Source organism: Bombina bombina, chromosome 5, assembly GCF_027579735.1.
Source record: "Bombina bombina isolate aBomBom1 chromosome 5, aBomBom1.pri, whole genome shotgun sequence".
Classification (NCBI taxonomy): Eukaryota; Metazoa; Chordata; class Amphibia; order Anura; family Bombinatoridae; genus Bombina; species Bombina bombina.
Window position 1 is genome coordinate 101086417 of NC_069503.1, and position 24821 is coordinate 101111237.

The following is a 24821-nucleotide window of genomic DNA, read 5'->3' on the forward strand; positions in this document are numbered from 1 at the left end:
TTACTTTATCCCTCCCTCTCTAGCGACTCTTGCGTGGAGTTCCACTTCTTGGGTATTGCTATCCCAATACGTCATTAGCTCATGGACTCTTGCCAATTACATGAAAGAAAACATAATTTATGTAAGAACTTACCTGATAAATTAATTTCTTTCATATTGGCAAGAGTCCATGAGGCCCACTCTTTTTATGGTGGTTATGATTTTTTTGTATAAAGCACAATTATTTCCAAATTCCTTTGTTGATGCTTTTTACTCCTTTCTTTATCACCCCACTACTTGGCTATTCGTTAAACTGAATTGTGGGTGTGGTGAGGGGTGTATTTATAGGCATTTTGAGGTTTGGGAAACTTTGCCCCTCCTGGTAGGATTGTATATCCCATACATCACTAGCTCATGGACTCTTGCCAATATGAAAGAAATGAATTTATCAGGTAAATTCTTATATAAATTATGTTTTCTCCATTACCTTCGATCAAATGACTTGGGTTTGTGGGAAGGGAAGTGATACTTAGCAGTTTCACTGTGGTGCTCTTTGACTCCTCCTGCTGGCCAGGAGTGATATTCCCAACAGTAATTGATGACGTAGTGGACTCACCATATCCAGAAATAAATAAATTTATCAGGTAAGCATAAATTTTGTTTTTTTGTAATCGTAGATTAATTTAATTTTAGGTTTTTTTTTTTTTTTAAAGTAATATTAGCTTTTTTATTTGAATTTTTTGTAATTTAGTCATTTTTAATTTAGGTAATTGGAGTTAATTTAGGGGGTGTTAGGTTAGGGGTTAGTAATTTAATTAGTTATTTGCGTTGTGTGGGTTTGGCAGATTAGGGGTTAATAGTTTTATTAGGTTTATTGCGTTGTGGGTAAATGGCGGATTAGGGATTAATATTTTTATTATGTTTATTGCTATTTGGGTTACAGGCATATTAGGGGTTAATATACATTATTAGTTATTGTGGTGGGGGATTACGGTTGACAGGTAGATAGATATTTGTAAGGAAAGTGGTTGCAGTAATTGCTCATATAACACTTGCTTAAACTTGTGTGACTTTGCCTTTAAGAGAGTGAAAGCATTGCACTAACTTGTGTGACTTTGCCTTTAAGAGAGTGTGCCTTTAACAGAGTAAAAGACATTAATTAACTTCAAGTAGATGACACTGAATTTTGCTAAGTCATGCTACAAGTGGTAAACAACCGATGGATGCTGATGATAAGAAGTCAAAACCCAGACAGAACAAGGGTGTAACCTTGGCAGGGGTCACTTACTGACATTAAGGAACACATTGGTATAGGGGCTAATGCCATGGTAATATTGTTAATTAATATTAAGTGCAATAGGCTAAGTGATATTAATTGCAATAGGCTAAGTAATAAAGCCATTATTGATGTTTAGCTATTAATTATATCTATAGAAAGATTGTTAAAACCATTATTGATGTATTTGACAAAAGTAACTGCATAAGACCACATAATTAATGGTAGGCAGAAAAACATGTTTGTTTGAAACTAAAGATGACGGCATTGCAGTTTAGGAATACGTCAGAGATAGTACCTGGGCATGCCCTGATAAGCTTGGTTGAGGCTAAAGACAGACTGGCCAGATGTCTTGGGCCAAGGCCAACCTCAGAGGGTGCGGTCTCAGGATCTGTGGAGTTGCGCCAAAACTGTTACACAAGTGAACAGTATAAAGAGGGGTACATCTAGGCAATCTGATCATTGTCTGATTGTGTCTGATTGATTGTCATGTCTGATGTCTGATGTCTGAGTCAGTCTGAGAGTCTGAGTATTTGTGGTGTGTGTATTTGAGTGTATCTTTTGGGACCCGTGGATGGACGCATCTTCGGTGTTGTTTTTTCCCGCTGATCGCCTGCTTTTCTCCTGGTCCAAAGATTGCCCAGATGTCCCCTCCCATTGCGCCCCAGAAGCGGCAGGATAGGATGATGCAAACAGAGATCACGGTGATGTATTAATTTCTTGGTATAAAACTAGCTAGACTTGTTTTAGTGGTAATACAACATAAGATTGTTATCAGTCGTTGCGCAGGCAACTAAATGTAACGGAAAACTGTATAGATAGTTGTATCTAGAATTGTTTATATAAGCATTGCAATTGCATAGAGTGTTATAAGTATGAATAGTGGTTTGTGGTATTTTGTTTCCATGATTATGTTGCGGAATAAACCATCATTGTTATTATAAGATTGTGAAAACCTGTGTAATGTGTCAGTCATTTCCTTGCTGAAAAGTGATATATGATAACATCATATCCTGACAAAAAGAATCACATAACATTATTGGCGTAGTCGGTCGGCAGGATACATAATTGTTTATCACTTGAGCAAAGAAACTGACAGTTTTCTTACTGAATGTGCAGAGCTGATAGACGCAGCTCCGATCGAAAGTGAAACCCCTTTTGTAGATAAAAAAAAAAAAAAAGCCAGAAAAATATATAGCTGTATCTTGCACGGTCAGGAGTATAAATATATATGTTTCTGGATTAGTTAGAATTGAATTGTTAATTCCTCAAATGAGCCATGAAAGCTGTGTAAATAAACGGATATTTCATGGACATAGTCACAATTGTCACCTTGGAATGAAATTAATTGATATTGCACAGGTATATACATATTAACTTATATTGTTACTGTTACTTTGAATTTATTGATTGATGTCAGCAATAATTGAAGGTATTATGAAAATGTTTAGGAAGAAAGTACAAACGGTTCCCCCTTCACGGCCTCAAAATATTGCGGCTTGGGAGGGGACCCCATATCAGGAATTAGCAGGGGAAGTCTTGTCTGGGACTGACCTCCCAGATAACGCTGAATTTTTTGACAAAATAGAACCTTGTGAAGTGTTGAATAGATTACAGAATGTAAAAGTTAAGACAGATTCAGACACAGAAAGGTTACATAAGAAATTATGGGTGGTATTACAGGCATACAGAAAGACACACGAGCAGTTAGAGGAAGCTGTAGAGCAGACGGTGTGCCTGCAGAGTCAGAATAAATTGCTATTAAAAAAGAGCCAGTGTTATGAAGATGTAGCTCAACAGGCTGTGGTTAAGGTAGCCAGGGCCAAAGTAAAGTGGAAGGGTGGTAGGTTGAGCAAAAGTAAGTTACAATCAGTATTACAGAGCAGGGCCAGATGGGACCCTGGGGGGTGGGATAAAACTTTGCAGAAATGGAAGGTCCATTTGGGAAAAGCAGTAAATGTACTGAATGACAGATCCATCACTGACAGTGAAATCTCACTGTCCAGAATGATAGGCACACAGGAGTACATTGAGCATCATGCTCAACATGCTGTGGTAACGTTTTGGGAAACTAGCCCTGAGGGGAAAATGTCCCTAGTTGATTCCCAAACAAAGTCCACTGGAAAAGGATACCAATACCTGGATGGGACAAAAAGGGCCAGTGCCCCTGAAGCCCCAGGGCCAGGGTTGGACTTGCTTTCGTTGGAGGACCTGGAGTAATATTTCCAGGGCCCAAACGAAACAGGCCAAGCTCCCAGTATCAGTATGGTCTATTTTAAGCAGGCTTTAATTGATACTGGAGTGGAGGCAACTTAGATTTATTAGGGGGGGGTGAGACTATAGAAGTAAAACAAGCAGGGGTGGCATTGAAAGTAGGAAGTCTCCCTAAGCAGTGATGTTTTGTTTTAATTGTACCCATCCCAGAGTATTTAATTAGCATAGATGTATTAAAAGGGAAGTTACAATGTAGTGATTGTAGTCAAGGATAGGGAGCAATGATTGGCTGCATGTACCTGCAGGCAAGTGCTATTTACAGAATTCATTTGAAGTATGTTTCCTTCCTAGATTCTTGTTGGCATGGCTGTTATTGTAACCGGTGCTCTGTTGGGACTCCTTTTTGGTCGCATGCGTAAGCCAAGCACTGATGAGCCAGAGGATGAAAGTGAGGTGTCCGGTGCCAGCTATCACACCTTCTATGAGGGAAGCATGACCGTTCCGTATTGCACAACATGGGCATCCTGCTCCATCCCATTTACCTTTGATGACGACGTAACCTGTTTGCCCAAAAATGAATATGGAAGTTGGATGTTCCTTACCAAGCGGGAAAGGGTGGTATTTGAACTATCAGAAGAAGAGACAATTACCTGTGACATCCCTTCCTCCACTGTACATTGTGTAACCAAAGATTTTTGTTCTGCTGCAGTGACCAGGGAAGACTGTAAGGAGTCTAAGGAGGATGAGAGCTGGACAATTGTTTTACAGGATGAGAACTTAATATTTGAACTGCAAGAAGGGGTTGGGTTGATTTGTGAAAATCCCAGTACGCCTTCCACTTCCCCAAAGCTAACAGTGGGGATTCAGGAACGCATTTTAGGTTGTAAAACATCCATTGATACACAGGTTCGTGCTGTAATGTTAAACATATCATACACTGATGGGGAACCAGAGGGTCTGACATATGTGTGTAAATATACAGGAAAAGAGTCATCTGAACCTCTTTTAATGTATATCAGGAGACCTGTAATGGATGGGAAATTATTAAACAACCGACACAAGGGAAAGAGGGACCATGCACGGCGCCATTTAGGCTCCCTGCATGCCTCCTCATGGGAACTTGATAATACCTTTGTAAAAACTGCCAAAGATGTGTTTAATGTGACAAATGTTCAGGGACCATGTTGGGTGTGTGGATTTGTGCCTCACGGGCAGACTAGGGGTTACCCTTATCTAGGTGTATCTTTAACCATGAGTATGCTTGCCGATATGATTGGGAATAAGACTGTGTGGAATTTTACAGGTCTTAACACACCAGGTAGGGATGACTTGCTGGATAAGTTGCATCTAGCTAACAATGTGACTACAGGTGCTATTATGTTTCAAAATCTAGATGGGGAGATATATAGTACTAATAACCTAACCCAGCTACCTGACATGATAATGTTAATGTATAACATAGGACGGCTAGTTAAAAATAGGACAGGGGTATTCAACATTAAACTGAAATTCTATGACTTCTCATATTTGACTTATGCCCATGAGAAATGGAAGACTAAGTTTGGTGAGCCCAGAGACCTTATTAAAGACTGGTACCAACTCAATAGGGAAACACTAGCAGGTAACACCCGGACTAAGGATGGGAGGAAGCGATTGAATAGGATATGTCCTCCTTTTGTTAAACTGCCAGTGGGATATTATTGGTTGTGTGGGAGGTGGGCAGTAAAGGTAATACCTTGCACCCATTATGGCCCATGCTTTTTAGGATATATATTCCCTGCTTTTAACATAACCACCGCGCTTCCACCGCCTATATTGCATAGAACACGAAGATACCTTGACCTGGACAAAATACACAATGGAGTTAAAATTAGTGAAGGTATGCGCCTGCTTGCAACATTTGTCCCTCATTATGGGGCTGCTACAGCCCTCACTAGATTAAATACGCTAGCTGATTTAGTGGATGAAGCTTTTAATGTAACTAGAGATGCAATAGAGCTCTTAGCATTAGAACAGGAAAAAATTAGGATGGTGGCATTGCAGAATAGAATGGCTCTAGACTATCTCCTAGCTGCAGAAGGAGGAGTTTGCCAAAGAATCCACCAGCAATGCTGTGTGTACATAGAAGACAATACAGGTAAAATCAAACATGACCTACACAGACTAGAAGAAGTGCAAAAGCACATACGTGAGGTACATGATGATTCATTTAGCAAATGGCTTAAAGACTTTGACTGGATTTTTGGACTGGGGGGATGGCTTGGAAGCTTAGGCAAAACTATAGTTAAATGGCTATTGATAAGTCTGGCTTGCTTGTGTGGGATATTCATTATAGTAAAAATGTTTGGATGTTTCTGTAATACATTGGGTAGGATGTGTTTTAAACCAAAAGACAATATTACTTGAGTGTTTTAATGATTAAGGTATGTGTTTAGAAACAAGCAAGGTGTCACATGACCAAGGGGTGGAATGTAAGGAAAGTGGTTGCAGTAATTGCTCATATAACACTTGCTTAAACTTGTGTGACTTTGCCTTTAAGAGAGTGAAAGCATTGCACTAACTTGTGTGACTTTGCCTTTAAGAGAGTGTGCCTTTAACAGAGTAAAAGACATTAATTAACTTCAAGTAGATGACACTGAATTTTGCTAAGTCATGCTACAAGTGGTAAACAACCGATGGATGCTGATGATAAGAAGTCAAAACCCAGACAGAACAAGGGTGTAACCTTGGCAGGGGTCACTTACTGACATTAAGGAACACATTGGTATAGGGGCTAATGCCATGGTAATATTGTTAATTAATATTAAGTGCAATAGGCTAAGTGATATTAATTGCAATAGGCTAAGTAATAAAGCCATTATTGATGTTTAGCTATTAATTATATCTATAGAAAGATTGTTAAAACCATTATTGATGTATTTGACAAAAGTAACTGCATAAGACCACATAATTAATGGTAGGCAGAAAAACATGTTTGTTTGAAACTAAAGATGACGGCATTGCAGTTTAGGAATACGTCAGAGATAGTACCTGGGCATGCCCTGATAAGCTTGGTTGAGGCTAAAGACAGACTGGCCAGATGTCTTGGGCCAAGGCCAACCTCAGAGGGTGCGGTCTCAGGATCTGTGGAGTTGCGCCAAAACTGTTACACAAGTGAACAGTATAAAGAGGGGTACATCTAGGCAATCTGATCATTGTCTGATTGTGTCTGATTGATTGTCATGTCTGATGTCTGATGTCTGAGTCAGTCTGAGAGTCTGAGTATTTGTGGTGTGTGTATTTGAGTGTATCTTTTGGGACCCGTGGATGGACGCATCTTCGGTGTTGTTTTTTCCCGCTGATCGCCTGCTATTCTCCTGGTCCAAAGATTGCCCAGATGTCCCCTCCCATTGCGCCCCAGAAGCGGCAGGATAGGATGATGCAAACAGAGATCACGGTGATGTATTAATTTCTTGGTATAAAACTAGCTAGACTTGTTTTAGTGGTAATACAACATAAGATTGTTATCAGTCGTTGCGCAGGCAACTAAATGTAACGGAAAACTGTATAGATAGTTGTATCTAGAATTGTTTATATAAGCATTGCAATTGCATAGAGTGTTATAAGTATGAATAGTGGTTTGTGGTATTTTGTTTCCATGATTATGTTGCGGAATAAACCATCATTGTTATTATAAGATTGTGAAAACCTGTGTAATGTGTCAGTCATTTCCTTGCTGAAAAGTGATATATGATAACATCATATCCTGACAAAAAGAATCACATAACATTATTGGCGTAGTCGGTCGGCAGGATACATAATTGTTTATCACTTGAGCAAAGAAACTGACAGTTTTCTTACTGAATGTGCAGAGCTGATAGACGCAGCTCCGATCGAAAGTGAAACCCCTTTTGTAGATAAAAAAAAAAAAAAAAGCCAGAAAAATATATAGCTGTATCTTGCACGGTCAGGAGTATAAATATATATGTTTCTGGATTAGTTAGAATTGAATTGTTAATTCCTCAAATGAGCCATGAAAGCTGTGTAAATAAACGGATATTTCATGGACATAGTCACAATTGTCACCTTGGAATGAAATTAATTGATATTGCACAGGTATATACATATTAACTTATATTGTTACTGTTACTGTGAATTTATTGATTGATGTCAGCAATAATTGAAGGTATTATGAAAATGTTTAGGAAGAAAGTACAAACGGTTCCCCCTTCACGGCCTCAAAATATTGCGGCTTGGGAGGGGACCCCATATCAGGAATTAGCAGGGGAAGTCTTGTCTGGGACTGACCTCCCAGATAACGCTGAATTTTTTGACAAAATAGAACCTTGTGAAGTGTTGAATAGATTACAGAATGTAAAAGTTAAGACAGATTCAGACACAGAAAGGTTACATAAGAAATTATGGGTGGTATTACAGGCATACAGAAAGACACACGAGCAGTTAGAGGAAGCTGTAGAGCAGACGGTGTGCCTGCAGAGTCAGAATAAATTGCTATTAAAAAAGAGCCAGTGTTATGAAGATGTAGCTCAACAGGCTGTGGTTAAGGTAGCCAGGGCCAAAGTAAAGTGGAAGGGTGGTAGGTTGAGCAAAAGTAAGTTACAATCAGTATTACAGAGCAGGGCCAGATGGGACCCTGGGGGGTGGGATAAAACTTTGCAGAAATGGAAGGTCCATTTGGGAAAAGCAGTAAATGTACTGAATGACAGATCCATCACTGACAGTGAAATCTCACTGTCCAGAATGATAGGCACACAGGAGTACATTGAGCATCATGCTCAACATGCTGTGGTAACGTTTTGGGAAACTAGCCCTGAGGGGAAAATGTCCCTAGTTGATTCCCAAACAAAGTCCACTGGAAAAGGATACCAATACCTGGATGGGACAAAAAGGGCCAGTGCCCCTGAAGCCCCAGGGCCAGGGTTGGACTTGCTTTCGTTGGAGGACCTGGAGTAATATTTCCAGGGCCCAAACGAAACAGGCCAAGCTCCCAGTATCAGTATGGTCTATTTTAAGCAGGCTTTGATTGATACTGGAGTGGAGGCAACTTAGATTTATTAGGGGGGGGTGAGACTATAGAAGTAAAACAAGCAGGGGTGGCATTGAAAGTAGGAAGTCTCCCTAAGCAGTGATGTTTTGTTTTAATTGTACCCATCCCAGAGTATTTAATTAGCATAGATGTATTAAAAGGGAAGTTACAATGTAGTGATTGTAGTCAAGGATAGGGAGCAATGATTGGTTGCATGTACCTGCAGGCAAGTGCTATTTACAGAATTCATTTGAAGTATGTTTCCTTCCTAGATTCTTGTTGGCATGGCTGTTATTGTAACCGGTGCTCTGTTGGGACTCCTTTTTGGTCGCATGCGTAAGCCAAGCACTGATGAGCCAGAGGATGAAAGTGAGGTGTCCGGTGCCAGCTATCACACCTTCTATGAGGGAAGCATGACCGTTCCGTATTGCACAACATGGGCATCCTGCTCCATCCCATTTACCTTTGATGACGACGTAACCTGTTTGCCCAAAAATGAATATGGAAGTTGGATGTTCCTTACCAAGCGGGAAAGGGTGGTATTTGAACTATCAGAAGAAGAGACAATTACCTGTGACATCCCTTCCTCCACTGTACATTGTGTAACTAAAGATTTTTGTTCTGCTGCAGTGACCAGGGAAGACTGTAAGGAGTCTAAGGAGGATGAGAGCTGGACAATTGTTTTACAGGATGAGAACTTAATATTTGAACTGCAAGAAGGGGTTGGGTTGATTTGTGAAAATCCCAGTACGCCTTCCACTTCCCCAAAGCTAACAGTGGGGATTCAGGAACGCATTTTAGGTTGTAAAACATCCATTGATACACAGGTTCGTGCTGTAATGTTAAACATATCATACACTGATGGGGAACCAGAGGGTCTGACATATGTGTGTAAATATACAGGAAAAGAGTCATCTGAACCTCTTTTAATGTATATCAGGAGACCTGTAATGGATGGGAAATTATTAAACAACCGACACAAGGGAAAGAGGGACCATGCACGGCGCCATTTAGGCTCCCTGCATGCCTCCTCATGGGAACTTGATAATACCTTTGTAAAAACTGCCAAAGATGTGTTTAATGTGACAAATGTTCAGGGACCATGTTGGGTGTGTGGATTTGTGCCTCACGGGCAGACTAGGGGTTACCCTTATCTAGGTGTATCTTTAACCATGAGTATGCTTGCCGATATGATTGGGAATAAGACTGTGTGGAATTTTACAGGTCTTAACACACCAGGTAGGGATGACTTGCTGGATAAGTTGCATCTAGCTAACAATGTGACTACAGGTGCTATTATGTTTCAAAATCTAGATGGGGAGATATATAGTACTAATAACCTAACCCAGCTACCTGACATGATAATGTTAATGTATAACATAGGACGGCTAGTTAAAAATAGGACAGGGGTATTCAACATTAAACTGAAATTCTATGACTTCTCATATTTGACTTATGCCCATGAGAAATGGAAGACTAAGTTTGGTGAGCCCAGAGACCTTATTAAAGACTGGTACCAACTCAATAGGGAAACACTAGCAGGTAACACACGGACTAAGGATGGGAGGAAGCGATTGAATAGGATATGTCCTCCTTTTGTTAAACTGCCAGTGGGATATTATTGGTTGTGTGGGAGGTGGGCAGTAAAGGTAATACCTTGCACCCATTATGGCCCATGCTTTTTAGGATATATATTCCCTGCTTTTAACATAACCACCGCGCTTCCACCGCCTATATTGCATAGAACACGAAGATACCTTGACCTGGACAAAATACACAATGGAGTTAAAATTAGTGAAGGTATGCGCCTGCTTGCAACATTTGTCCCTCATTATGGGGCTGCTACAGCCCTCACTAGATTAAATACGCTAGCTGATTTAGTGGATGAAGCTTTTAATGTAACTAGAGATGCAATAGAGCTCTTAGCATTAGAACAGGAAAAAATTAGGATGGTGGCATTGCAGAATAGAATGGCTCTAGACTATCTCCTAGCTGCAGAAGGAGGAGTTTGCCAAAGAATCCACCAGCAATGCTGTGTGTACATAGAAGACAATACAGGTAAAATCAAACATGACCTACACAGACTAGAAGAAGTGCAAAAGCACATACGTGAGGTACATGATGATTCATTTAGCAAATGGCTTAAAGACTTTGACTGGATTTTTGGACTGGGGGGATGGCTTGGAAGCTTAGGCAAAACTATAGTTAAATGGCTATTGATAAGTCTGGCTTGCTTGTGTGGGATATTCATTATAGTAAAAATGTTTGGATGTTTCTGTAATACATTGGGTAGGATGTGTTTTAAACCAAAAGACAATATTACTTGAGTGTTTTAATGATTAAGGTATGTGTTTAGAAACAAGCAAGGTGTCACATGACCAAGGGGTGGAATGTAAGGAAAGTGGTTGCAGTAATTGCTCATATAACACTTGCTTAAACTTGTGTGACTTTGCCTTTAAGAGAGTGAAAGCATTGCACTAACTTGTGTGACTTTGCCTTTAAGAGAGTGTGCCTTTAACAGAGTAAAAGACATTAATTAACTTCAAGTAGATGACACTGAATTTTGCTAAGTCATGCTACAAGTGGTAAACAACCGATGGATGCTGATGATAAGAAGTCAAAACCCAGACAGAACAAGGGTGTAACCTTGGCAGGGGTCACTTACTGACATTAAGGAACACATTGGTATAGGGGCTAATGCCATGGTAATATTGTTAATTAATATTAAGTGCAATAGGCTAAGTGATATTAATTGCAATAGGCTAAGTAATAAAGCCATTATTGATGTTTAGCTATTAATTATATCTATAGAAAGATTGTTAAAACCATTATTGATGTATTTGACAAAAGTAACTGCATAAGACCACATAATTAATGGTAGGCAGAAAAACATGTTTGTTTGAAACTAAAGATGACGGCATTGCAGTTTAGGAATACGTCAGAGATAGTACCTGGGCATGCCCTGATAAGCTTGGTTGAGGCTAAAGACAGACTGGCCAGATGTCTTGGGCCAAGGCCAACCTCAGAGGGTGCAGTCTCAGGATCTGTGGAGTTGCGCCAAAACTGTTACACAAGTGAACAGTATAAAGAGGGGTACATCTAGGCAATCTGATCATTGTCTGATTGTGTCTGATTGATTGTCATGTCTGATGTCTGATGTCTGAGTCAGTCTGAGAGTCTGAGTATTTGTGGTGTGTGTATTTGAGTGTATCTTTTGGGACCCGTGGATGGACGCATCTTCGGTGTTGTTTTTTCCCGCTGATCGCCTGCTTTTCTCCTGGTCCAAAGATTGCCCAGATGTCCCCTCCCATTGCGCCCCAGAAGCGGCAGGATAGGATGATGCAAACATAGATCACGGTGATGTATTAATTTCTTGGTATAAAACTAGCTAGACTTGTTTTAGTGGTAATACAACATAAGATTGTTATCAGTCGTTGCGCAGGCAACTAAATGTAACGGAAAACTGTATAGATAGTTGTATCTAGAATTGTTTATATAAGCATTGCAATTGCATAGAGTGTTATAAGTATGAATAGTGGTTTGTGGTATTTTGTTTCCATGATTATGTTGCGGAATAAACCATCATTGTTATTATAAGATTGTGAAAACCTGTGTAATGTGTCAGTCATTTCCTTGCTGAAAAGTGATATATGATAACATCATATCCTGACAAAAAGAATCACATAACATTATTGGCGTAGTCGGTCGGCAGGATACATAATTGTTTATCACTTGAGCAAAGAAACTGACAGTTTTCTTACTGAATGTGCAGAGCTGATAGACGCAGCTCCGATCGAAAGTGAAACCCCTTTTGTAGATAAAAAAAAAAAAATAAGCCAGAAAAATATATAGCTGTATCTTGCACAGTCAGGAGTATAAATATATATGTTTCTGGATTAGTTAGAATTGAATTGTTAATTCCTCAAATGAGCCATGAAAGCTGTGTAAATAAACGGATATTTCATGGACATAGTCACAATTGTCACCTTGGAATGAAATTAATTGATATTGCACAGGTATATACATATTAACTTATATTGTTACTGTTACTGTGAATTTATTGATTGATGTCAGCAATAATTGAAGGTATTATGAAAATGTTTAGGAAGAAAGTACAAACGGTTCCCCCTTCACGGCCTCAAAATATTGCGGCTTGGGAGGGGACCCCATATCAGGAATTAGCAGGGGAAGTCTTGTCTGGGACTGACCTCCCAGATAACGCTGAATTTTTTGACAAAATAGAACCTTGTGAAGTGTTGAATAGATTACAGAATGTAAAAGTTAAGACAGATTCAGACACAGAAAGGTTACATAAGAAATTATGGGTGGTATTACAGGCATACAGAAAGACACACGAGCAGTTAGAGGAAGCTGTAGAGCAGACGGTGTGCCTGCAGAGTCAGAATAAATTGCTATTAAAAAAGAGCCAGTGTTATGAAGATGTAGCTCAACAGGCTGTGGTTAAGGTAGCCAGGGCCAAAGTAAAGTGGAAGGGTGGTAGGTTGAGCAAAAGTAAGTTACAATCAGTATTACAGAGCAGGGCCAGATGGGACCCTGGGGGGTGGGATAAAACTTTGCAGAAATGGAAGGTCCATTTGGGAAAAGCAGTAAATGTACTGAATGACAGATCCATCACTGACAGTGAAATCTCACTGTCCAGAATGATAGGCACACAGGAGTACATTGAGCATCATGCTCAACATGCTGTGGTAACGTTTTGGGAAACTAGCCCTGAGGGGAAAATGTCCCTAGTTGATTCCCAAACAAAGTCCACTGGAAAAGGATACCAATACCTGGATGGGACAAAAAGGGCCAGTGCCCCTGAAGCCCCAGGGCCAGGGTTGGACTTGCTTTCGTTGGAGGACCTGGAGTAATATTTCCAGGGCCCAAACGAAACGGGCCAAGCTCCCAGTATCAGTATGGTCTATTTTAAGCAGGCTTTGATTGATACTGGAGTGGAGGCAACTTAGATTTATTAGGGGGGGGTGAGACTATAGAAGTAAAACAAGCAGGGGTGGCATTGAAAGTAGGAAGTCTCCCTAAGCAGTGATGTTTTGTTTTAATTGTACCCATCCCAGAGTATTTAATTAGCATAGATGTATTAAAAGGGAAGTTACAATGTAGTGATTGTAGTCAAGGATAGGGAGCAATGATTGGTTGCATGTACCTGCAGGCAAGTGCTATTTACAGAATTCATTTGAAGTATGTTTCCTTCCTAGATTCTTGTTGGCATGGCTGTTATTGTAACCGGTGCTCTGTTGGGACTCCTTTTTGGTCGCATGCGTAAGCCAAGCACTGATGAGCCAGAGGATGAAAGTGAGGTGTCCGGTGCCAGCTATCACACCTTCTATGAGGGAAGCATGACCGTTCCGTATTGCACAACATGGGCATCCTGCTCCATCCCATTTACCTTTGATGACGACGTAACCTGTTTGCCCAAAAATGAATATGGAAGTTGGATGTTCCTTACCAAGCGGGAAAGGGTGGTATTTGAACTATCAGAAGAAGAGACAATTACCTGTGACATCCCTTCCTCCACTGTACATTGTGTAACTAAAGATTTTTGTTCTGCTGCAGTGACCAGGGAAGACTGTAAGGAGTCTAAGGAGGATGAGAGCTGGACAATTGTTTTACAGGATGAGAACTTAATATTTGAACTGCAAGAAGGGGTTGGGTTGATTTGTGAAAATCCCAGTACGCCTTCCACTTCCCCAAAGCTAACAGTGGGGATTCAGGAACGCATTTTAGGTTGTAAAACATCCATTGATACACAGGTTCGTGCTGTAATGTTAAACATATCATACACTGATGGGGAACCAGAGGGTCTGACATATGTGTGTAAATATACAGGAAAAGAGTCATCTGAACCTCTTTTAATGTATATCAGGAGACCTGTAATGGATGGGAAATTATTAAACAACCGACACAAGGGAAAGAGGGACCATGCACGGCGCCATTTAGGCTCCCTGCATGCCTCCTCATGGGAACTTGATAATACCTTTGTAAAAACTGCCAAAGATGTGTTTAATGTGACAAATGTTCAGGGACCATGTTGGGTGTGTGGATTTGTGCCTCACGGGCAGACTAGGGGTTACCCTTATCTAGGTGTATCTTTAACCATGAGTATGCTTGCCGATATGATTGGTAATAAGACTGTGTGGAATTTTACAGGTCTTAACACACCAGGTAGGGATGACTTGCTGGATAAGTTGCATCTAGCTAACAATGTGACTACAGGTGCTATTATGTTTCAAAATCTAGATGGGGAGATATATAGTACTAATAACCTAACCCAGCTACCTGACATGATAATGTTAATGTATAACATAGGACGGCTAGTTAAAAATAGGACAGGGGTATTCAACATTAAACTGAAATTCTATGACTTCTCATATTTGACTTATGCCCATGAGAAATGGAAGACTAAGTTTGGTGAGCCCAGAGACCTTATTAAAGACTGGTACCAACTCAATAGGGAAACACTAGCAGGTAACACACGGACTAAGGATGGGAGGAAGCGATTGAATAGGATATGTCCTCCTTTTGTTAAACTGCCAGTGGGATATTATTGGTTGTGTGGGAGGTGGGCAGTAAAGGTAATACCTTGCACCCATTATGGCCCATGCTTTTTAGGATATATATTCCCTGCTTTTAACATAACCACCGCGCTTCCACCGCCTATATTGCATAGAACACGAAGATACCTTGACCTGGACAAAATACACAATGGAGTTAAAATTAGTGAAGGTATGCGCCTGCTTGCAACATTTGTCCCTCATTATGGGGCTGCTACAGCCCTCACTAGATTAAATACGCTAGCTGATTTAGTGGATGAAGCTTTTAATGTAACTAGAGATGCAATAGAGCTCTTAGCATTAGAACAGGAACAAATTAGGATGGTGGCATTGCAGAATAGAATGGCTCTAGACTATCTCCTAGCTGCAGAAGGAGGAGTTTGCCAAAGAATCCACCAGCAATGCTGTGTGTACATAGAAGACAATACAGGTAAAATCAAACATGACCTACACAGACTAGAAGAAGTGCAAAAGCACATACGTGAGGTACATGATGATTCATTTAGCAAATGGCTTAAAGACTTTGACTGGATTTTTGGACTGGGGGGATGGCTTGGAAGCTTAGGCAAAACTATAGTTAAATGGCTATTGATAAGTCTGGCTTGCTTGTGTGGGATATTCATTATAGTAAAAATGTTTGGATGTTTCTGTAATACATTGGGTAGGATGTGTTTTAAACCAAAAGACAATATTACTTGAGTGTTTTAATGATTAAGGTATGTGTTTAGAAACAAGCAAGGTGTCACATGACCAAGGGGTGGAATGTAAGGAAAGTGGTTGCAGTAATTGCTCATATAACACTTGCTTAAACTTGTGTGACTTTGCCTTTAAGAGAGTGAAAGCATTGCACTAACTTGTATGACTTTGCCTTTAAGAGAGTGTGCCTTTAACAGAGTAAAAGACATTAATTAACTTCAAGTAGATGACACTGAATTTTGCTAAGTCATGCTACAAGTGGTAAACAACCGATGGATGCTGATGATAAGAAGTCAAAACCCAGACAGAACAAGGGTGTAACCTTGGCAGGGGTCACTTACTGACATTAAGGAACACATTGGTATAGGGGCTAATGCCATGGTAATATTGTTAATTAATATTAAGTGCAATAGGCTAAGTGATATTAATTGCAATAGGCTAAGTAATAAAGCCATTATTGATGTTTAGCTATTAATTATATCTATAGAAAGATTGTTAAAACCATTATTGATGTATTTGACAAAAGTAACTGCATAAGACCACATAATTAATGGTAGGCAGAAAAACATGTTTGTTTGAAACTAAAGATGACGGCATTGCAGTTTAGGAATACGTCAGAGATAGTACCTGGGCATGCCCTGATAAGCTTGGTTGAGGCTAAAGACAGACTGGCCAGATGTCTTGGGCCAAGGCCAACCTCAGAGGGTGCGGTCTCAGGATCTGTGGAGTTGCGCCAAAACTGTTACACAAGTGAACAGTATAAAGAGGGGTACATCTAGGCAATCTGATCATTGTCTGATTGTGTCTGATTGATTGTCATGTCTGATGTCTGATGTCTGAGTCAGTCTGAGAGTCTGAGTATTTGTGGTGTGTGTATTTGAGTGTATCTTTTGGGACCCGTGGATGGACGCATCTTCGGTGTTGTTTTTTCCCGCTGATCGCCTGCTTTTCTCCTGGTCCAAAGATTGCCCAGATGTCCCCTCCCATTGCGCCCCAGAAGCGGCAGGATAGGATGATGCAAACAGAGATCACGGTGATGTATTAATTTCTTGGTATAAAACTAGCTAGACTTGTTTTAGTGGTAATACAACATAAGATTGTTATCAGTCGTTGCGCAGGCAACTAAATGTAACGGAAAACTGTATAGATAGTTGTATCTAGAATTGTTTATATAAGCATTGCAATTGCATAGAGTGTTATAAGTATGAATAGTGGTTTGTGGTATTTTGTTTCCATGATTATGTTGCGGAATAAACCATCATTGTTATTATAAGATTGTGAAAACCTGTGTAATGTGTCAGTCATTTCCTTGCTGAAAAGTGATATATGATAACATCATATCCTGACAAAAAGAATCACATAACAATATTGCACATCCATTAGGTGTTAGTTATTTTCAGGAGGTAGATAGATATTTTGCATGCTTTAGGTGTTAGTTATTATTTTCAGGTAGTTTTGGTGCTCACAATCTCAGCGCAAGGCTTGCTGCGCCTGCCTATATGTGGCAAGGTGAAAATGGAGTAAAATCTCTCAATTTTCGCCCCGTAAGTCCTTTTGCTGAATATGTGATACCGATTTGCAACGCGTTTCTATATTAGCTTATGGGAGTAAAAATTGCGGGCGACGGGTGAAATATATGTGCTGCATTTATATGCGGCGCTGTTTATCTATCTAATACCAAAACCACATATGTAATCTTGCCCTAGATACAGATTTGCTACAGTTACTTAACATTGTCTATACAATAGTAGCAAATATTCTACTGCTACTTCTATGTAGGAATTGTGTGATTATATATAGAGCTATTTAATTAACACTTCAGTTACTGGTTATATGAGAAAGTGTACACTTCTAACCTTGATAATCCACAACTAGGAAATCTAGATAAACATTTGTCCTTAAATTACATTACGGGCTACTGTACACTTTGAGTGGGGTTTTTGCTCAAGAGATATACCTGCAGCTACTATTTATCTATTAATCCAACTTTATCCTGATGGTTAGGTTACACCCTCTTTCATAACAACCGTTAATAAAGTGGTCACGCTATACAGGGAGTGCAGAATTATTAGGCAAATTGTATTTTTGAGGATTAATTTTATTATTGAACAACAACCATGTTCTCAATGAACCCAAAAAACTCATTAATATCAAAGCTGAATAGTTTTGGAAGTAGTTTTTAGTTTGTTTTTAGTTATAGCTATTTTAGGGGGATATCTGTGTGTGCAGGTGACTATTACTGTGCATAATTATTAGGCAACTTAACAAAAAACAAATATATACCCATTTCAATTATTTATTTTTACCAGTGAAACCAATATAACATCTCAACATTCACAAATATACATTTCTGACATTCAAAAACAAAACAAAAACAAATCAGTGACCAATATAGCCACCTCTCTTTGCAAGGACACTCAAAAGCCTGCCATCCATGGATTCTGTCAGTGTTTTGATCTGTTCACCATCAACAGTGCGTGCAGCAGCAACCACAGCCTCCCAGACACTGTTCAGAGAGGTGTACTGTTTTCCCTCCTTGTAAATCTCACATTTGATGATGGACCACAGGTTCTCAATGGGGTTCAGATCAGGTGAACAAGGAGGCCATGTCATTAGATTTTCTTCTTTTATACCCTTTCTTGCCAGCCACGCTGTGGAGTACTTGGACGCGTGTGATGGAGCATTGTCCTGCATGAAAATCATGTTTTTCTTGAAGGATGCAGACTTCTTCCTGTACCACTGCTTGAAGAAGGTGTCTTCCAGAAACTGGCAGTAGGACTGGGAGTTGAGCTTGACTCCATCCTCAACCCGAAAAGGCCCCACAAGCTCATCTTTGATGATACCAGCCCAAACCAGTACTCCACCTCCACCTTGCTGGTGTCTGAGTCGGACTGGAGCTCTCTGCCCTTTACCAATCCAGCCACGGGCCCATCCAACTGGCCCATCAAGACTCACTCTCATTTCATCAGTCCATAAAACCTTAGAAAAATCAGTCTTGAGATATTTCTTGGCCCAGTCTTGACGTTTCAGCTTGTGTGTCTTGTTCAGTGGTGGTCGTCTTTCAGCCTTTCTTACCTTGGCCATATCTCTGAGTATTGCACACCTTGTGCTTTTGGGCACTCCAGTGATGTTGCAGCTCTGAAATATGGCCAAACTGGTGGCAAGTGGCATCTTGGCAGCTGCATGCTTGACTTTTCTCAGTTCATGGGCAGTTATTTTGTGCCTTGGTTTTTCCACACGCTTCTTGCGACCCTGTTGACTATTTTGAATGAAACGCTTGATTGTTCGATGATCACGCTTCAGAAGCTTTGCAATTTTAAGAGTGCTGCATCCCTCTGCAAGATATCTCACTATTTTTTACTTTTCTGAGCCTGTCAAGTCCTTCTTTTGACCCATTTTGCCAAAGGAAAGGAAGTTGCCTAATAATTATGCACACCTGATATAGGGTGTTGATGTCATTAGACCACACCCCTTCTCATTACAGAGATGCACATCACCTAATATGCTTAATTGGTAGTAGGCTTTCGAGCCTATACAGCTTGGAGTAAGACAACATGCATAAAGAGGATGATGTGATCAAAATACTCATTTGCCTAATTATTCTGCACTCCCTGTATATGCACAAGTGGGTTACCTATATTGTGCCCATTAACAATTAATATACAGTACAGCACCCCAACAATCTGGTGCTAATCATCTTGTTGCTCACACTGCTTTTATTTGTGTTCTTCCCCAATTTTTAATCATAACTAATTTACGGCTAGATTACGAGTTTGCGGTAAAATGAAAAAGCAACGTTAACAGTTCCTAACGTTGCTTTTTCACTACCGCTGGTATTACAAGTCTTGAAGGTTTTGGGGCACCTTACTTTCTATAGGACTTCCATAGCACTGGTATTAAGAGTTTGTCTTGGGAGGCCAATAAGTGCACCCTATCCCGTCAGGATTCCTACCGCATTTTAATGTCAGTAGTTATGAGTTTTACACTACAAAGCCGTAGCATAAAACTCATAACTAAAGTGCTAAAAGTACACTAACACCCATAAACTACCTATTATCCTCTAAACCGAGGCCCTCCCACATTGCAAACACTAAAATAAAATTATTAACCCCTAATCTGCCGCTCTGGACATCGCCACCACTATAATAAACATATTAACCCCTAAACCGCCGCACTCCCGCCTCGTAAACATTAATTATTAACCCCTAATCTGCTGTCCCTAACATCACCGCCACCTACCTACATTTACTATCCCCTAATCTGCCGCCCCCAATGTCGCCACTATATTAAATTTATCACCTAAATAATTCCTATTTAAAACTAAATACTTACCTATAAAATAAACCCTAAGCAAGCTACAATATAACTAATAGTTACATTGTAGCTAGCTTAGGGTTTATTTTTATGTTACAGGCAATTTTGTATTTTAACTAGGTAGAATAGTTACTAAATAGTTATTTACTATTTAATAACTACCTAGCTAAAATAAATACAAATTTACCTGTAAAGTAAAACCTAACCTAAGTTACAATAACACCTAACACTACACTACAATTAAAAACATTCCCTACATTAAATACAATTAACTAAATTCAATAAAATTAGCTAAATTACCACAAAAAACCCCACTAAATTACAGAAAATAAAAAAACAAATTACAAGATATTTAAACGAATTACACCTAATCTAAGAGCCCTATCAAAATAAAAAAAGCCCCCCCAAAATAATAAAACCCCCTAGCCTAAAATAAACAATCAAAAGCCCTTAAAAGGGCCTTTTGCCAGGCATTGCCCCAAAGAAATCAGCTCTTTTGCCTGTAAATAAAAAATACAAATACCCCCCCAACATACCCCCCCAACAGTAAAACCCACCACCCACACAACTAACCCCCCAAATAAAAGCCTAACTAAAAAAACCTAAGCTCCCCATTGCCCTGAAAAGGACATTTGGATGGGCATTGCTCTTAAAAGGGCATTTAGCTCTATTGCTGCCCAAAGCCCTAACCTAAAAATAAACCCACCCAATACACTCTTAAAAAAATTCTAACACTAACCTCCGAAGATTAACCGGGAGAAGTCTTCATCCAAGCGGCAAGATGTCCTCAACGAAGCCGGCAGAAGTGGTCCTCCAGACGGGCAGAAGTGGTGCTCCAGATGGGCAGAAGTCTTCATCCAGACGGCATCTTCTATCTTTATCCTTCCGATGCGGAGCGGCTCCATCTTCAAGACATCCGGCACGGAGCATCCTATTCAATCGACGGCTTCTTCGGAATGAATGTTTCTTTAAATGACGTGATCCAAGATGGCGTCCCTTAGATTCTGATTGGCTGATAGAATTCTATCAGCCAATCGGAATTAATGTAGAAAAAATCCTATTGGCTGATGCAATCAGCCAATAGGATTGAGCTGGCATTTTATTGGCTGTTCCAATCAGCCAATAGAATGCGAACTCAATCCTATTGGCTGATTGGATCAGCCAATAGGATTGAAGTTCAATCCTATTGGCTGATTGCATCAGCCAATAGGATTATTTCTACCTTAATTCCGATTGGCTGACAGAATTCTATCAGCCAATCGGAATCTAAGGGACGCCATCTTGGATGACATAACTTAAAGAAACATTCATTCCGAAGAAGCCGTCGATTGAAGAGGATGCTCCGCGTTGGATGTCTTGAAGATGGAGTCGCTCCGCGCCGGAAGGATGAAGATGGAAGATGCCGTCTGGATGAAAACTTCTGCCCTTCTGGAGCACCACTTCTGCCCATCTGGAAGACTGCTTCTGCCGGCTTCGTTGAGGACATCTTGCCGCTTGGATGAAGACTTCTCCCGGTAAGTGAATCTTTGGTTGTTAGTGTTAGGATTTTTTTTAAGGCTGTATTGGGTGGGTTTAATTTTTAGGTTAGTACTTTGGGCAGCAATAGAGCTAAATGCCCTTTTAAGGGCAATGCCCATCCAAATGCCCTTTTCAGGGCAATGGGGAGCTTAGGTTTTTTTAGTTAGGCTTTTATATGGGGGTTTGGTTGTGTGGGTGGTGGGTTTTACTGTTGGGGGGGTATTTGTATTTTTTATTTACAGGTAAAAGAGCTGATTTCTTTGGGGCAATGCCCCGCAAAAGGCCCTTTTAAGGGCTATTTTTAGTTTATTGTAGGCTAGGTTTTTTTTAATTGTGATAGGGCTCATAGATTAGGTGTAATTAGTTTAAATATCTTGTAATTTGTTTTTTATTTTCTGTAATTTAGTGGGGGGGTTGTAATTTAGCTAATTTTATTTAATTTATTTAATTGTATTTAATTTAGATAATTTATTTAATTGTAGTGTAGTGTTAGGTGTTAGTGTAACTTAGGTTAGGTTTTATTTTACAGGTCAATTTGTATTTATTTTAGCTAGGTAGTTAGTAAATAGTTAATAACTATTTAGTAACTATTCTACATAGTTAAAATAAATACAAACTTGCCTGTAAAATAAAAATAAACCCTAAGATAGATACAATGTAACTATTAGTTATATTGTAGCTAGCTTAGGGTTTATTTTACAGGTAAGTATTTAGTTTTAAATAGGAATAATTTAGGTGATAATAGTAGGTTTTATTTAGATTTATTTAAATTCTATTTAAGTTAGGGGGTGTTAAGGTTAGACTTAGATTTAGGGGTTAATAAATTTAATATAGTGGCGACATTGGGGACGGCAGATTAGGGGTTAATAAATGTAGGTAGGTGGCGGCGATGTTAGGGACAGCAGATTAGGAGTTAATAATATTTAACTAATGTTTGTGAGGCGGAAGTGCAGCGGTTTAGGGGTTAATATGTTTATTATAGTGGCGGTGATGTCCAGTGTTGTAGGTGGCGACAATGTCGGGGGCGGAAGATTAGGGGTTAATAAGTGTAAAATTAGGTTTGTTTAGACTCAGGGTTCATGTTAGGGTGTTAGGTGTAAACATAATATTTATTTCCCCATAGGAATCAATGGGGCTGCGTTACTGAGTTATACGCTGCTTTTTTGCAGGTGTTAGACTTTTCCCCAGCCAGCTCTCCCCATTGATGTCTATGGGGAAATTGTGCACGAGCACGTACAACCAGCTCACCGCTGACTTAAGCAGCGCTAGTATTGGAGTGAAATATGGAGCTCAATTTTGCTCTACGCTCACTTTTTGTCTTTTAACGCCGGGTTTATAAAAACCCGTAATACCAGCGCTGTATGTAAGTGAGCGGTGACAATAAACTGCAAGTTAATACCTCACCCCTGTTAATGCAAAACTCATAATCTAGGTGATAGTTTTGTTTTTTACTCTTATGTGTTCCGTTATATAAGGGATCCTACATTGTCACGTGATACAGAAACAATTTGATTAATTTCCATAGTGGCAAATGATGGTGATTAGTGCTATTATGTACATACCTTTGTAGTTGGCCTGGCCACTAACTTTTTGCATACTTTCCTTTTGTACAGTACTCTACCCTTAAGCTACAGCAATATAGAATTTTTTTCAACTTATAGGGTCCCCATTCGGTAGTGCCTTTATCACTCTCTCTCCTTCTCCACTATGTGTGTGAGTGAGTGTGTGTGTGTGGTGTGTGTGAGTGAGTGAGTGTGTGTGTGTGAGAGATAGAGAGAGAGTGTGTGTGAGAGTGTGAGTGTGACAGAGTGTTTGTGTATGAGATAGAGTGTGTCAGAGTGTAAATATCTATGTGTGAGTTTGTGCTTATGTGCAATTATACACAGTGTGCTGTGCACGGCACATGAGTGTTCAGGTTTGGTCTGAACTAAATGTGCAACCCTAGTCTTACTCTATATAAGCTTTGTCTCTTTAAAGTGTGGTGTAAAGAAAAAAACAACTTGAGGACACTACAAATGCACAGATATCCTTATATAGTATTTTTAAATAACATTTATTTATGGGGTTTTTTATTTGCTGTGATTTTGGTTTCTTTTTCTTATTAATATTTTATTTTAAGTACTGTCTATAGAAAATCTACTTAAACAAGAAGGTTTATAAACGAAAAATAAAGAGATAAGGTAATAAGGTCTGTTCTCCTTGGAAGCTCAGCCCATTGCATTGGGTTGTGGGTTCGGTTAACAGAAACAGCTATTACATATTAAAAATAAACCTAAAAGTACAATTTCTCACACATTTTATACTCTGCAACTGGTAGAACAAGTCATAAGGAACATTTTAAGGGAAACCATTTTACACTAAACTGCCCCTTTAATTGATTATATACACGTTACACAGATACAATGTAGCAGCCTGTACCAGGTAATGTGATAATAAGCTCTGTGTTAATCCCTGTGCTACTGAAGGGGTTAATAAATACTATGGGGGGTAGTTATCAAGCCGTCTACTTTTCTGGCTTCTCCGGCCCAATACACCCGCCTAAGCTCGCCTCACATCGCCGCCGCGGACCTGAAAAAATACGCCTAAGTTATCAAATAAAGCTGTCAAAAAGCCGCGGGGCGATGAGCAGCGGACTGTGACAGTTATCACTCATCCGATCTCGCTGCCCTTCGGCTTTTTCCCAGCTTTATTGCTAGCCTGTCACTAAGCACTCATACTAAACTACACTGTTCTACCCCCTATACCGGCGCCCCCGGAGCCTCCCGCAACTCAATAAAGTTACTAACCCCTAAACCGCCGCTCCTAGACCCTGCCGCAACTCTTATAAATGTATTAACCCCTAAACCGCCGCTCCTAGACCCTGCCGCAACTCTTATAAATGTATTAACCCCTAAACCGCCGCTCCCGGACACCGCTGCCACCTACAGTATACCTAGTAACCCGACGCGGAACCACCTTCTTCACCGACGGACTACGACGAATGACGGCTCCTTTAAGGGACGTCATCCAAGATGGCGTCCCCTCAATTCCGATTGGCTGATAGGATTCTATCAGCCAATCGGAATTAAGGTAGGAAAATTCTGATTGGCTGATGGAATCAGCCAATCAGATTCAAGTTCAATCTGATTGGCTGATCCAATCAGCCAATCAGATTGAGCTTGCATTCTATTGGCTGATCGGAACAGCCAATAGAATGCGAGCTCAATCTGATTGGCTGATTCCA

The 24821-nt window shown here is 39.9% G+C and overlaps 1 protein-coding gene across 1 annotated transcript in view; it reads left to right on the forward strand.

Annotated features, from left to right (window-relative positions):
• Window positions 1-24821, forward strand: part of LOC128661357 (uncharacterized) — a 246692-nt gene that overhangs the window by 65181 nt on the left and 156690 nt on the right. Inside the window, exons 4-6 of the mRNA XM_053715621.1 lie at window positions 3821-3967; window positions 8768-8914; window positions 13715-13866. Of these exons, the coding sequence (XP_053571596.1) occupies window positions 3821-3967; window positions 8768-8914; window positions 13715-13866 (446 nt within the window). The remainder of the gene's footprint in view (window positions 1-3820; window positions 3968-8767; window positions 8915-13714; window positions 13867-24821) is intronic.